At 39.8% G+C, this 16,257-nt stretch overlaps 1 protein-coding gene across 1 annotated transcript in view; it reads right to left on the bottom strand.

Moving 5' to 3' along the window:
- The window catches only part of LOC311492079 (neuronal acetylcholine receptor subunit alpha-7-like), a gene marked incomplete at its 5' end in the record, with an annotated part of 33,832 nt that overhangs the window by 14,178 nt on the left and 3,397 nt on the right, over window positions 1-16,257 (bottom strand). The window contains 3 exons of the mRNA XM_084550222.1: window positions 1,390-1,499; window positions 2,675-2,719; window positions 6,980-7,119. Of these exons, the coding sequence (XP_084406348.1) occupies window positions 1,390-1,499; window positions 2,675-2,719; window positions 6,980-7,119 (295 nt within the window). The remainder of the gene's footprint in view (window positions 1-1,389; window positions 1,500-2,674; window positions 2,720-6,979; window positions 7,120-16,257) is intronic.

The raw sequence follows: 16,257 nt of genomic DNA on the forward strand, positions 1-16,257 counted from the left end.
CTGTGGTTGTCAATTCACTATGACCTCTACACAATGATTTCTGAGCAGTACATCCTTTTTGGTACATCTCCCAGATTAAAAAAATACATTTCCATGAAGGTAACTGACAGAAAACCGATTAAAGGTGTTTTAAAAGAATAGGTTGGTGTTTTCACAGATTTTAGCAGATAGCAGCACAAGAGAAGCCAGTCACAAAAAAAAAAAAGTGAAGTGGAGGACAGCGGTAACATGCCGACACTTTGACAGACAGAGACAGGTAGCTGGAATGATTTGTAAAGAGAAGTCCGCGAAGGCTGGAAACAATGAAATATGGAGGGAAAGAGTTGATTGAATAGAGTGAATTACAGTGAGACAGTGAGTTATGAAAGAGAGGTGGAGGAAGACACAAATAGCATGAGATGAAAAGAGAGATGGAGGGAGTGGAGGGAGAGGGGAGGCATAGAGGGAGAGGATAAAAGGCAAAGAGATGGGGAAAGAGAGGGGTGAGAGCACCGAGATTAGTGTCGGTAATCCTGGCTGGTCTAAAAGCTGAGCTTTTAAAATTTGGGTTAATACTCCCAAACCTTTGTCTTGTCCTCGTGTTCCCTGTAATGTGTGTGCTGTTTGTGTTAATGTGTTTGCTGGGGGGGAAATACAGGCATCAAGGGAAGCATTGGAGGCTCCTCTATCACCCTCTCAGTGTTATCTTGAGTTTGTTTATGTTTTCAAGCCAATCCAAATGTCTCTTATGCATCGTTCGGCTCACATTATGTTTGTGTCATGGTATATTTCTTTGTGGCTGAATAAATCCATCTCTTCATGTTTTCTTTCAACTCAGTTTCAGACCCAAACATCCGTCTCTTACCCAAGCGTGAAAAAACACAATTAGTTGTGTTGGAGAAAAACAACTGGCCTACATCTCTAATTGACCCAAGATCCTCACAAAGCATCCAAGCAAACGGCACAGGTCTGACCTGAATCATAAAGCCAAACTTGCTCAACCTCATTTATAAAAAATAAGGACTTTGACCTCAGCTTCTACTGATTATCAACTTGTTCACTAAGGAATATTATTAATGTTTTGATTTAATGAAAAATAACCAGCAGCATTCTGACATCAATGTACATCTTTCAAAATCTGACCCAAATCCATATTTTGAGTTCTTCTGCTTGAAGACTTTTCCATCAATGAAAAAGTTACAACAATTGAATGCAGTGGAATCTATCTATATATAGTATTAGTTTGCAGAAATCAAATGCAGAATTTAATACAAAATGCAGCATATATATATAAAGAATTTACAAACTTAAAATATCAGAATGCAACACCTATTTAAACAAAAAAAAATGAAAAAATAAGCTTTTTCAACCTAAGTAAAGCTGTGGTGAGTACAAGAAGGCAGCTCTGACCTGTTGTAAAGGAGGATGTCGGGTGTCCAGATCTGGTCTGAAGGGAATCGTAGGTTCTGGACACCGGGGTAGTTTTCCGGATTCCAGCTCAGGTAGATGTCCGTCCAGTACTGACACACGGAGAGAAAGAGATAAAGAAATGTATTTTAACAAACGACAATGAGATTATGTAACACATTTACAATGGGTGTAATAATTCTTATGCTTTGTAAAAGGAATTTAACTTGCAATGGCCATAATCCAAGTGAATCTTTACTAGAAAATGGCACATCTAGTACAAATCTCCATACCGTGCCATAAAGAAGATGGAATTGGAGCGATATGAATGATGCTACCATTGTTTAAGTTTTCAAAAGTTTTAATGAAGCAAAGAAGGATTTTTTTTTTTCTTTTCCTGGAAACATGTTTCTTACCACAAATATGTACCATGTCTACGTATCTGAATAGCTAAAATAGCTGTTGTTTATCTCATGCAAAGGTAGTGATTCCATTTGAAACCTGCAGAAAAACGCCTTAAAATTGAAAAAATTTTGCATAAAAAGCTTGTGATGGTTCTCCTCTCGTGCTTCGTGAGAGCTCACCTATTTACTTAGACGTACCTAGCGCCATTTGAGCCCCAAGGGAACTGTAACTGATGCACAGACTAATTTGGCTGGAGGCTATGAATCTGGGTGTGAAATGTTTCACCCCTTGGCATTACGTCCGCTCACAGTCGTGTTGACTGCTGCTTAAATATGCCACATTCTTCCCCCACTCTTCTTCCTTTCTGCTTGACAGTCCGCCTGAAGGGATGCAGTCTTGAGTATGCTGATGCGAGCTTTGAACATGCACACATAAATGCACTGAGTCGAAGATTTTTTTTTATTTTTGCATTTTGCCTTTATCGGATAAGCGGCAAAGATACAATGACATGCAGAGTCAAACCATGGACCACGCATTCTCTCTCTCACCCACATGTGAGGTTGAGATCCATTGTTGTTATTCAAACAAAGTGTGATAAAGATGACAGTGTGAGCTCTGGAAATAATTTCACATGGCTTAAAGTTATGAGCTAGATGGACGTACATCAACAGTTTTTAGACTTTGAGCAAGATTAAAGAATTTAAAGATTGATTGTTTCACTGCCTGTGCGCAGTTAATTCAGTGTCATCTATATGCACTTAATCTTGTGGCACTAGTAATTTGAGGAACACAGTCACAGTCTTGAGAAGTTAATTGTGTAATAAAAGTATAATTGAATCACATTAAATTGGTGTTAATGTTCCCTTCTGAAAGTTTGACTCACCAGCTGCAGCCAGGCGTTGGTCATCAGCACTTGGTTCTTCTCATCCTGAGGACAGAAGAAGAAAAAGGAGTTAGAGGAAAAGAGAGAGCTTTTCTTCCATGTAAACAACGCTTTTGTCATCAGCAAGTCAGTGCCATTGAAAAACAAATCAGGCTGTGGAAAACTGTGTAGAAGTTGGTCTCGCTGCACGCATCCAAGCGTAGCGCTGTGAAAGGCTGCACAGTGGGACCATTTAATAAAGTGAACAACAATTTAACAACAGCTAAATATAGTGGGTCTAAACTGACAGGCTGGCTCTGACTTTCTCTTTTTCTCAACCAACTGATGCACAATGATTTTGAGACATTTGGAATTTTATTAAAAAAAATAAAATAAAATTCAACAGGCACACAAAAACAGGTGAATGAAAAACAATTACCAAAACAAATCCATATGAATTATTTATCATTTTCCACAATGAAAACAATAAAGAAAGTGTTAACGCTGCAGACTGAAGCCCGTGTCTTCAGCATATAATGACCTTGAGAAATGCATTTAAGGTGCACATATTGCATTTGGGAAATGATGTTGCGCATATTTTTGCTGCTGGGTGAAATTAGCATTTCTGCAAGCATCAGAATTTTTGCTCCCAGTGCAGAGGGAAAACATCAGGAACGCTGGTGTGGATTCTTTGATTAAAGGGAGGAATGAGGAGGGTTGAATGGGATCAAAAAAGTTTCCCGTTTTTAAAAAGGCTGCATCTTTTTATTTGTACATTTATTCTTTCTCTCTTCATCCTTTTGACATTTGAGCCCTGAGTTGGACACATATGGCAAACCCCTCTGTGACGCCTTTTCTGGAAGCAGATGACCTAGATGCCAGACCTAAAGTTGCAACTGAAAGTAATGATTTGAAATATATGTCTCTTCAGAGATTTAAAATCCCCAAGTGGTCTGCGCGTGAGTGTGTATGTGTGTCTGTGTCAGTAATTCAATGAAAACACAAATTAGCCATCTAGTGGTAGCAAATGGTCAATACACTAATCGGTGTAAAAACATGATTCATTCTACAGCCAGTCTCAGTGGACAAGGTACAAAACCTCATCATATTTTACAGTTGAAACTTGTTTATTTATGCTTATTGACTTTTCTAGTTTAATATGACTTGCAAATTTAACAAATTCTATCAATGTTGCTAATGTCGTTTGAGGACATTGGGATTTCATTGTTTGCAATTCTGTCTTCGCACAGCTATGTTCAGATATTGAGATAAATAGTTTTATATTTTGTTACACATGGGTGACTTTATTGTATTATACACTGAAATAATCCCACTGTCCACATATGAGGACATACATTTTGTTTTTTCAAAAACGACTTACTATTCAGAGATGATGCTTAGTTTTTGTACTTCTTAAGTCCTGCTAATCCCAGATACATTGGAGAAATTAAAATACCAAACAAAAGCTTGGGTCTCAGGAGGTTAAAACAATTTGAATTGTTTTGTCTATTATGCCTCCAATGGACCCATACAAAGATAAACCATATACACAGGTAACAAATTCCAACTGTATTTAAAGTGCTGCTTGAGAGCTCAAGGTGCTGGGTAACACAGATCTCCGCAAAGCTTGTAAATAAGCAGAGAAACAAGACCATCAAAAGTCCTTAAGACATCAACGAAACCTTGCTGTCAGGATTCCTCCCTCAGCTGTTGCTGCCAGTGATTGCATGTGAAGACCAAATCATTAAAGGTGAAAAAAACTGTGGTGTGTGGTCAATTCCTGTGGTGTGTGGTCAAAAGCATCTGTAACCGCCAAGATATCTAAACCAACATCTATTTGTGTATCAAATGACTCCTTAAACTGCTTCTCTTAGAAATGTCTGAAGAATATGTGCTAAGATGAGACTTTGCTTTTTGAGCACTGAATGTCCAATGATCTTCTGTGATGACAGTTCAACAGGCGCTGCACTCAAGTTTGCACTGGCATTATTGGGAAGGTACAGTACGGATGAGAGTGTCCTGGCATAGATCCAGAGGTCCACTTTTGGCAATAAAGCAAGCATTAATGGGAGAAACTGCAGCAACAGGAAAATATTATGTGTGCTAAAGCAGCGTCTCAGTCACAACAGGGACAGCGAACAAGACTGGAAAACACTGACTATAGGAAAGTCAGCTCATCAAAGCTATATGAGAATAAATAAAGTTAGCTTCTATGTGGGAGCTGTCTAGGATGAGCTTCCAACCCTCAAAAATGTGAACCAGCGTTGAAGGCCAACTTCTCCACAGCAGCAAACATCCATTCATCTTGCAAATCAAGTCTCAGATCAACAAGAAATCTTCGTATCATAAAGGGTAATAGACCCTGACAGCAATACAGTCAAATGTGCTGGGCCTGTCAAAGATATTCCCAGAAATAGCAACCACTTTAAGATACTCCAGTCAGAAGACTGAAGTAATTACTGAAGTTACCACATTCACACATGTAAGGATTTGTGGCTACTGTACATCCATGCAGGGTTGCTGAAACAGTTGGTAGTCTGAGGCCAGACAGTTTGAAAGAAAGCCTTACAAGAAATCTCAAATGCAGCTCAAAAACTGCCTGGTTAAATAGAGGAGTTCATCCTCAAGCACTCCAAATGAATTGACAGCAACGAACAGAGAAGTGAGCCGAAATACGTTAATGTAGATTCTTCTGAATGCAGGTAAATAAACACAAATAACCATGTTTGCTAATCTGCAAACAGCTCTTTCTTGATACTATTTTTGTGCGAGCACGTCTGCTACCTACAGGGTGAATGTGTATTCCTGTGAGTCTCTGTATGAACAAAATATACCTAGAGACACCTGACCTAGAAACATACGAGCTCCAATCAGTCAACACTGTTTACTCTAAATCTGATGAATAAATTAGGTGAATTAACAGCAGGGTTCTCAGGAATCAGTGAACAGTAAAAGTGCAGCATACTAGCAAGCCTCTGGGTTTGAACACATTGATCAGTGCTACATAATTCAAATCAATCCCTCGTACATCATTTTTTTTAGATGATCATCACATAGTTATTTGAACAGCAAATCAGTCTCAGCAATTTGCAGAGGGACAGGCTAATAAAGTAATTACAAAACCCAGTCCTTCTGACAAGGGTCAACAATATAAACAGCCACTTCAGAAATCTAGTTTACCTTACATAACCACCATAACTGCTGGCTAGACTAAATCGGCAAATAAGCTCTAGTGTCTTCTTCTGACAGATGAGATAACAACAACTAAAAAGAACACAGACAAACATTTCATAAACTGCCCGTCTGTGAAAAGCATGTGGCCCTGTGGGGAAGAACACACAATACACACAGACCGTCGTATCTGTGTGTCCTGACAAATGAGAGCAGACATCTGGCTGGTATAAAACGCAGCGCAGTTAACGCGTTAACATTTCCCTGAACTGTCTCCTCTCTGTAGACAAACTGACTGGCAAATGCACATAGAGCCCGTCCAAGGTTTTCCAGTTTTTTTAAATAAATCAATGCTTTGTCTGAAGGTCACCTACTACTCTGAGAAGATTTTTTTACAGTTTAAAAAGTCATTACAGATAGTAGACCTGGGCTAATCTCTGGGTCACAGGCTGAAGGACAGAAGGAGGAACTGTATAAAACTCCCACAAAACACAAAAACTATATCAAGACAGCAGCTTTTGTTGAGAGTTTGGCATTTCTTATCTACAGTCTAGACACGAGAAAAAAAAATGCGGACGGGAAAAAGAAATAAACTCCTTTTGGAGCAAAACATTTCACTCCAAACTACCTCAGTGGAGCTATAGGCATGAATGCAAACCATGTGGATTCTTACAATGAAATATCAGAGAGGAAAGAACTGTGGCCGGAAAGGTGCGAGTTGATGCAACGTTGCAGACAATGGTTAAATCATAGCACTAGACGCAATGTATAAAGATCTCAAGATCTCAAAGGTGTGCGCATGTGTGTGATAATGCAAGTGTGTTTTACAGTATGTGCCTCAGTCCATTGGGTCTTTATGTAACAGAAGTTAAACAGAAGAAGTGCATTACGCCATCGTCAAAATAGTTCATAGTGCGCTAAGTAGACAGACACAGGAATATTTCTTGCGTCTGGCCAATTAACTGCACTCCTTGCTTGTGATAAATTGCTGTGGGACTTTAAGCCGCCATCATGTGAAGGCTGTACCAGTGTGGTACTCAGCTAAACACCTACCGCAAACTTCACATCTTGCTAAACTTTCTTTACTGCGCGGTGCCCAAACTAAGCAACACGCCGCATACACACAAAGAACTCAGATGAATCCAGTTTCCTCACCACGTCTATGATCTGCAGCAGTGTGAGGCCCAGCTCCACCAGGATGGAAGCTGAGTCATTGACCACGGGCCTCTCTAATCGATTGTAGTTAGCCAGCAGCTCCTTGTAAAGCCTCCGCTGGTGCTCCCCCTGCAGGGATCCTGGAGAAAAAGCAGAAAGAGGAAAATCCAGTTTGAGTGATACAGCATATTATATTAAATTCCCAACATCTGGACTAAAAAAAAATAAATAAAAAAACAACCAATACTGAAGAAATTAGGAGATTACTCAGTTCCACATAAGCACCCATGGTTAGCACATGCTGTAAGTGAGAGCTGAAGGTACACCCAGTCATAATAGTTTCTGAAGGTCAGTCCTTGACGTATGGACTGTGACGGAGGTTTTCTTCTTTCATTTTTAAACCATAAATCTAGTGCTCTAGTGTTCCAGACGAGGTATTTTTAAAACGCCATCAGTGTATTGGCTTGGACTATCCCCTTCCTTGGAAATTATTCATGTACGCTGAGGCTGAATTCTAATCCAGAAAGTAGCTTTAATGGTCTCCCTAACCTTTTACCCTTTCTTTGCTGGCACCAGCCGGTAGCCAGATTATAATATACCTGGGAGAGCTTCAAGCACACACCACATACTGAACACACTCCCTGTGCTGACACTGTCCCAAAAAGTTTCCACAGTTCACCCTGCAAAGTTACCTTCGGTATAAGCAGCGTTTAAGATAAAGGTGAGTATGTGTTGAGGCAGAAGTTTTGATGAATAATGAATAAATAAACATGTGCTGACATCCGCATATACATCTGCTGACTGTGACACACGCACAGAAAGAGCGGCGGGACCGTGAATTGGTGTAGTCTTAAGGTCTTGGGTGATTAGGATGATGTGTTTGTTGGCCCAGCTCTCATCACCATTATTGATCCTCTCTACATCACTTGCGATACACATTTAGCACAGTCCACTTATCCCAAAATAAAGAGACAGATAAAGAGACAGAATCTGTGTCACACTCCCACATTAAGACCACGCTGTTGATGAAATCACTGGGGTTTTCAGACAAAGAGTGTAACAGGTTGAAACCTTCGCAGTGCAAATCTGATGTCACAGCAGGTCATCTACGTCACATTCTTATTTCTAAAAGGATTTGAAAGGGTTTGGAAAGGTTTCATAGGGTCAACGGGTTGCTTAAACTTAAACTTGTCAGAAATTATAACAACAGCAAGATGTCAGCTGCATGCTAATGGCTCTTACAGGTGCATATTGTGTTCATGAGGAGCATATATGTACACATTACAGCGTCTGCAGATACATTAATACACATGGTGGTTGGAGGAAATAAACTCTATCAGAGACATATAGTTTGAATAAGAAATGAGGAGCGAGGATTATAGACACAGACGTGTAAAGCTGTGGAGAGGAGAGGAGTATGCCTTTGGCCTAGCATGGTGCTGATTGGCCCATTAAGGCTGTAATGAGGAGAGTGATGGCAGGACTGAGCCTGAGGTCAGAGAAAGAGGAGTTGCAAGAAGCTGCTCAGCACAGCAAAATACTTCCACTGCTCCTGAGGAGCTACAAGGATTAATACATCATCATTAGTTTATTCTCTCCACCGGTGCATCCACCCACCCAACTTCCACTACCTTCTGTGGATGACTGAATGATCCACTGCTTTCCCCAGACACAAATACATTCATATCCACAGACATAAGCCCTGAGACAGTTTGCACTATATTGTCTTTCAGTGTGTAAACATACTTGAATGGAAACGGTGCAAGTGTTGTAAAGGTTGTTTTTCCAAATGGTTCTACGTTCTATGCCGTCTTAATAAATCAAGAGGTGGAACAACCAAGCCATGAATATCTTATTTGCACAAATCTGAACATGCACAGAAATTCAGATACAGCCTTTACTACAGCTTCTGTTCTGACAGCCTCCCTCTTGTGTCTTTCCTGTGTTTTATTGCTGTGGAACGTGAACTGGGACTGAACAAACATAACTGAACTAATAAAGTCAATGAAGAAGAATTGAAAGCTCACTCTCTGTTGCCGCTTGTCTCATAAAACCAGAAGGAATTAAATACTCAAATGAAACAAACCACCGTGCCAACTTTAATTCACAAACAGACCGTGTGCAGAGTACGCTAGGGAAGAAGGGATAGATCCATGAGTTGTTGTTTTTTTCTTTAATCATCTTACTGATGAAGTTAAAATGAGAAGCTGACACAAAGGTATCATCTTTCAAACACCACAGGAGGCATCATCAAAAAAACTCCAGGAGTGCTAATGAAAACGGGAAGCAAAGGAAGTCGGAGAACTGGAAGACTTATCATTTGTTCATCACAAATTCAATTCATCTCCCTGTTCTCTAACAATGTCTTTTTATTCAAAGGACAGGATATAAAAGAGATGTTCCTCAGAGAAGCAATGAGGCAAACAATGCTGGAGAAGATTCTAAAGAGTCCAGTTTATTCTCATATTATCTTTTAATCAAATATTATTTATAATAATATATATATATATGTATACTTTATTTTGTACATTGTCATTCTTATTAATGTTCTCCTTTTAAATATGTAAATGTATCTGATGATCAAAATGTATGATGAAACTGTCACAACTTAAAGCTAAAATGCAGAACTTCCGTGTCATGCTTCTGGCAGTGACAGTAATTACACAAACTCTAATTCCTCCTCTGAGGACTTCTAGACGCGGTCATCCAGGATTCATATAACTATAGTTACATGTATAACCATAGGTTCCGAGATGCTCCTAGTTGCTTTAGGCTATACAGTTGCTCCCCTCTTCAGCTCTGGCAACCAATCAGTGCCAGTTCACACAAAAAAGTGTAGTTAGTAGGAATGTTACCACAAATACTACATTCAAAATTCTGGTATACTTTGAAAAAGAAAAAGATTTTCCTTGTGCTGATTAGCACAATAAGCACTGTGTGTACCTATTTGGCAAGGGATAAAGGATAGAGTTCCACAGTTGTTATTTAATCTAAAGCATGTTCTCACCAGTAGGATCAAGAGAATATAAAATAATAATATTGATTTTGACACTAAACCAGGGGTGTCAAACATGCAGCCTGAGAGCCAATATCGGCCTGCCAGAGTGTCCAACCTGGCCCCATGGGATGAATTTACAAAGGATAAGGAGAAGCAGATAGGGAAAGAGTAGAAAGAGGAGGAGGGAGAAGAAGGAAGTGTGAAAACTTCATAGAAGACATTAACTACAATTTTTCAACAAAATCAACTGCTATTCCTAATCTGTCCACTAGTGGTCGCACTGTTTTAGTCAGAGTTAAGGACAAAACACAACACCGAGACCAGAACTAAATAGCAGATGGCAGCAAAGAGCTGAAGTTGCACTTATTTTTCTTAAAAAAAATGTCCTCTTGTTCATAAAATGTTTTGTGAAAAGACATTTTTATAATATACCTGTTCTTCTTTGCACTAAAACAAAGGGAAACATTCGCAGTTGTTGTTATTTGTACGTTATTATTACTGGTCCGGCCCCCTTGAGATCAAACTGGGCTGTATGTGGCTCCCGAACTAAAATGAGTTTGAAACTTCTGCACTAAACTGTATGTTTATTCTGAGTGTCACTTTAGGGGTTGTTGGGTTCACCTTTTTGTGTATACAAACACGCAACCTTTACTTCCACTGACCTTAATTTCCTGCTAAGGAGAAGAAAATTGGTGTGAATAACAGTATAACATTTGTGTACATGCTAAACTAAGACACGCTAATGATGAGGAACAAACACAGATCAATACATCCAATTCTAACATAATGTGGGTCATTACAGGAAATGTCAGAGGTCACCACTCTGTCCAGATCAGGTCTGTGAGAAGGTCAGTGATTAGTGGAATTATACAAATTATTGATTATCAGAAGAATACACAGGATAACATCTTATCCTGTGTATTACTGAATGCTATCCCCATATGTTAAGGTCAAACCATTTAAAGGTAATATCAATTGATGCAGAGAAGGTCAGGAAACAATTCGTCCTGATATGGGCTCCCAAACTCAAAATGGTACTTAATAACTAGCATTGTGGTGGGTGTCATCAAAAATGCAGTAAAAATATTATCCAGCCTCCTCCAGAAGGTCACAAATACACACAACCCCATAGCCCACACACTGCTCGGGGGGAGTGTCACAGTCCATAAATGTGGATCGTTGTGGATGACAGCATTGCTGGAAAAACAAAAAATACACCAAAAAACAAAGGACTAAGTCATTCTGTCCAAGTTAACAGAGAATTTAGTGTTTTTTGTAAAACTATCTTACTTCACTTAGAGACATGACATGAATAAATGAACAAATCACTTACGTACATTCTGAAAGAATCTGATTAGCAACACAGATTTTGTTGGGAATATGAAACACCCCCTTGATAAACCCATATGTGAGAATTAAATTTGAGTGAGTAAAATAGATAACAGGGAGCACATTGGGGTGGGCCGGGGAGATCCAGTTATTCGGGTTCTTCAGTAGTGAGAAGAGTCACACTTGAATGACCTCGCTGTTCACCTGCATGGATTTGACTCGACATTATGAGCTGAAAACCACAGAGCTGGTGAATGTGTCAGTTAAGAATGAAAAAGCTGATGCACTACTGAAAGCAAAGTTTTAATGTTGTACCTGAACTTATGCATCTATTAATCACAGACGGTTCATTAATATTCATGATTAAAAATAATCACTGTGACTTGCACTTTTTACTCTGTGCAAAGATGACTGGGGCTAGTATGAAACAGAGGGGACCCTCACAGACCTACAAACACGTACACAGGGTGAGAGAGGTCATCAGGAGAACCTGAAGTTTGCTCAATGGGCCATTACACAAACTACGCCGGTGGCTCAATGAGACACTGAGATGGATAGCTGTGTTGTGATGATCAGCCCCATCTAGCAGGCTGTGTTTTATCGGTCTCCCTCCCAGCTAACTGTGTTCAGTTCTGTCCCATGGCTTTGACCACCTGCTTACCCTGTATGTACCAGTGTCTTTACTACCATTTATACATTTATGCATTCAGCAGAGCACTGCTGCTGACGCACTTTACAGGAATAACAGCTTGGCTAAAAAGCTCAGAGAAAATATATATAAAACATCTTCAAAATGCTTCAAATAGTTGTGCATCTCTGTAAGAATGCATACAGGTCTTTGAGTGGAGAGTAAGAGCAGAACAGCAGAGTTGATTCAAGACCACAGCTCCCAGTGAACCCAGTACAAACACGTATCAGTGTGCACAATGAAGGATCGGGCATTGCACACTTGTGCACAAGTGTTTCTGCTTCAGTCAACTTTTTTTCTCACAAGTCATTGAAAATCTTTCCTCTCAAACTTCGTGAAAACTCTTAAAGTGCTTAACTGCCCAAACAAATCATGTCACAGGTCAAGTTAAATTAAATCACATTTTTGCATTTTGCTACGGCCACAACTTACTGACAAACTTTCCATGTTTTTAACACTGTTTCTGTCTGTACTTATGTTTAACACTGTATAAACTGTGTTACCTAACCTCCCTCATCCTGCAGGATCAGAGGATGTCTGCATATAGAATTAGTTCTAGTTCACAGTAATAAGCAGACCAAGACTGCTCCTGCGCACCTCAGTGTCCCCGAGGGCATCGCCATCCGAGGGGACTAAAATTAACACAGTTCACATATTCACAATGCCTCCTTTGAGATCAGGCTAATTTTATCTGTGTTTCCTTGACATCATCATTTATTAGAAGAATATTGGAAGCGAGCGCCTTGTGGCAGATTCTTGTGAAAGCGAATGGGCAGGAAATGAAAAATGAGAGATGCATATAGATGCAAATTATATCTGTATAATCTTTTTTCCATATAATGGTGGAGAGACAGCCTGTCCATGAATGTATCACCCTCAAGAGCAATGCAATGAGAAAAACTTCAGATTACAATGCAGAAATTTTGCATAGGAAGAAAATCAAATTAGCAGACACACCAGAGCTCTATATAAACATGACAGAAAGGAAGAGACGGCCAGACTCCCATGGTTGACAATTGTTAAAACAACCCTACGTTTACTCAAAGATTTCAAGTCAGACAAATAAAAGTCAACTTCCACGCTTCTTTATTTGAGAGAGAGAGAGAGAGATTTTGTCAAACTGAAAACCAATGAGATGTAGAAAATCCATTAAATAAGTTAAATGTTTGCCAGATTGCCAGGAATATGACTGTACAGCGGGTAGTCCCGGAGGACGAGCTGATTAAATGTTCGGCTTGACTCATCAACTTTAGTTTACAGGCAAACCATGCTCAGCATCTAAAATCATCATCTGTATAGTTATAATAATCAGTAATCTGTGTGACGCAATTCATCACCCTTTGTCAATGGAAAGACAGAAGGTCACAGACACACCTACACATTGCAGGGAGGTAGGCAGTTTTAAATGTCATGTGGAAATCTATAAAGTGAAAATCAAAAGTAGATCATTCCCATATTTCCTCTCTTTTGGCTCCTTTATTGCTGCGCACAGCTATTCTGCCTTCTCTTCTCTGTTTCGCTGCACCTCTTCTCCTCAAACCTTTATCCCCAGCCTTTATCCCTTCACAAGCCTTTCCAAATCTCGAGATATATTCCCCCCTTTCATTCTCTTGTCTCGTACTTTCAGCATTTTGGTTCTTAACTGCAGTGAAAGAGATCATTCTAAAGCCGAAATAGATTGTTAAGAAACAAGCCTCAAAAATGACCCAACCTCTGAGTTGGCAAACAAATGGTGGGACTCTAGGATAAAGTAACTTAGGTAGAGGGCAAGTGAAGCCAAATAAACCGGTAGAAGGTGACTGGTGCAAACTGATCTGTTCCAACTGTGCAGCCCAAAATATATTTGTTTGTGCTGGCATCTAAGCACGTTACTTTCTTCTCTTTCTGCCCCACACTCACAGTAATGTATGCTCAGAAATTTAACTATGCAATGGTGCCCCATTTGAAGATATTTTTACTGGGTCATTGAATTCAGATGAGTCTATCCACAAACAGACAGCCTGAGGGATTCATCCCTACTCCCTCACACACACCTCATAGGCATCCACCCAAACAACAACAAAAAAAAAAAAACAGGGTTGCTATTTTTGGCCGAGCACTAAATGACCACCTCTTACATCAGGGTGTTTTAGTGCCCCTGACGTGGCCAGCTAAACCCATCCAGGCTCAGCTGCTTTCCAGCACACACATCGGAAGCAGAGAAATGATCATGGCTTTGTTTATCGGTCTCTTTCTGCCAGGGTAATCTGCCCTACTGTGTAGATTAGGTAATCTATTATAATACTAGACATAATTATAGTACTCTTGCGCATTTGGGAAATCCAGAAATGATGTCATCAAACTTTGAATTGATATCGGCAAGTAAAATGAGTAAAAGAGCCAACTGGAAATCACCGTATTGCTTAGCTGATCTACACATTTCTGTGCAAATTGTGACATTTAGTGTCTGCGTGCATATGTGAGCTAAAACCATAATTAAAAAGCAAGACCCCAATACAATCCTTGAATGGAGGCACTTTCACACACAGTTTCACATTTTAATGCAACACAAGCATTCCCATTTTAGTTGCAAAAGTTATGTTACCTGTTTGTATAAGTGACAAGAAACAAAACCAACGATAATCAGTCCATTCAAATTAATTATTAAGAATATTAGGGACCTGAGATAAACTAAGTATCAAGAATTCCTTCTGTGAATTCCTCCTTTTCCATTTAGACAGGGAACAGGGTCCAAGAAAAAAATGCCTCTTTCTTAGGATGTCACAGCTGCAGAGGTTGCTGCTTACTCCACATCTCAAAACATCCCTACAGACTTCTGTGTGCCGTAACAGTTACCATGCCCATGTGGTTCTACATCTTAAGTGTAACAGGCCTCACCAACTGTTGTTCACACCAGTGATCTTGATGCTAGACAGGCTGCAGAAAGTGTTAACTTGAGGCCTCTTGTGTAGCTGGGGCCCTTGAGGTTTAAATTATGTAATGCAAATCCTGAGGAATAAACAACAGGCAGTGGTGACAAAAGGGCTGGGAATATTAGAACAGACGTGAAAAAGACAACCGCTTCAGTTTGACTGAACATTAAATTACATGCTGCCGGCAAGTTCTTTCTTGTCTTTGAAAGAAAGTACTTGAAACGCTAACATTGAATTCCATTGTAGTGAAACGAATCCTTCATTACACAGAGTAATCTTATTCCATATAAAGTGCTTTCTAAATCTCTAAAATTGACACAAAAAGCTAACTCTATTATCAGGTCCGGAACACAAAAAGGGCACTGATCCCGGAAAGAGACAGAGGGACCAGAGTTACGAACCTGAGGGGGTACTGAGCTGCACAAAGAAACCACAGACAGACCGCCGTTCCCTGAAGGCCTGGAGAGTCAACACCACGACAAATGCTACATATCTAGGGCCTTTCTGATGCAAATCGAATGGTAATGTAGGAGGAGAGCTATAATAGAGACAAATGCTTTTACTGTATGTTACATCTGCCGAATTTAAACCTTGAATCTACTAGGTTCTAGACCGGGTGAAGAACAAATAGTTTGGTTGAAAATTCTAACTGACTGTGATGAAATTAGGAAATAGTGCATAACAAAGTGATGACACGATGAAACAAAGCAAGAGCGAACAAGTGACAATGATCCGGAAAAATTCATCCAATCTGAGAAATGCCAAAACATGCAGTTCCTCGTATGGCCAGGCTTCAAACCGCATCAATCCCCAAACACCCCCACGTTAAATGGTCCAGCTTTACAGTTGACAGTCTAGTACAGTTTTGGTCTGCATGGTTAATTTTCACATTCATGACAACTGTACTGGAGTCAATTTCCATATCGCTCTGGTATTTAAATTGCACCAACGCTTATGCATAATTAATGGTGAGGACACGTTGATTGATGTGTTTTCAACAGCAGTTTATCTAGGTGTCACCCGCCCACCTCATTTAGATTATCTAGGTGAAGTCAGACACTGCCAAGATGGCCACCATGCTGAGCTTCAATAACTGCTCTTCAGGAATCCTATGGATGATGTCACTGAGGGTTCATCCATCTCCATATGTAGTCCATGGATTTAACTTCATTCGGTCCTTATTACATTTTATATCGCCACTCTTTTAATTTTCACTCACCAAAATGTCACAATCAACAATAAATCTTTCAGATATCAATCAGTCCAATTATATGATCAAATGACACTGTTATGGCAGTGACTCTGTGGCAACAACTCCTTGCCAAATGTGCATTCTAACACGTCCACAAGC

The sequence above is a fragment of the Chelon labrosus genome (genome assembly GCF_963514085.1).
Source record: "Chelon labrosus genome assembly, chromosome: 8".
NCBI classification, from domain to species: domain Eukaryota; kingdom Metazoa; phylum Chordata; class Actinopteri; order Mugiliformes; family Mugilidae; genus Chelon; species Chelon labrosus.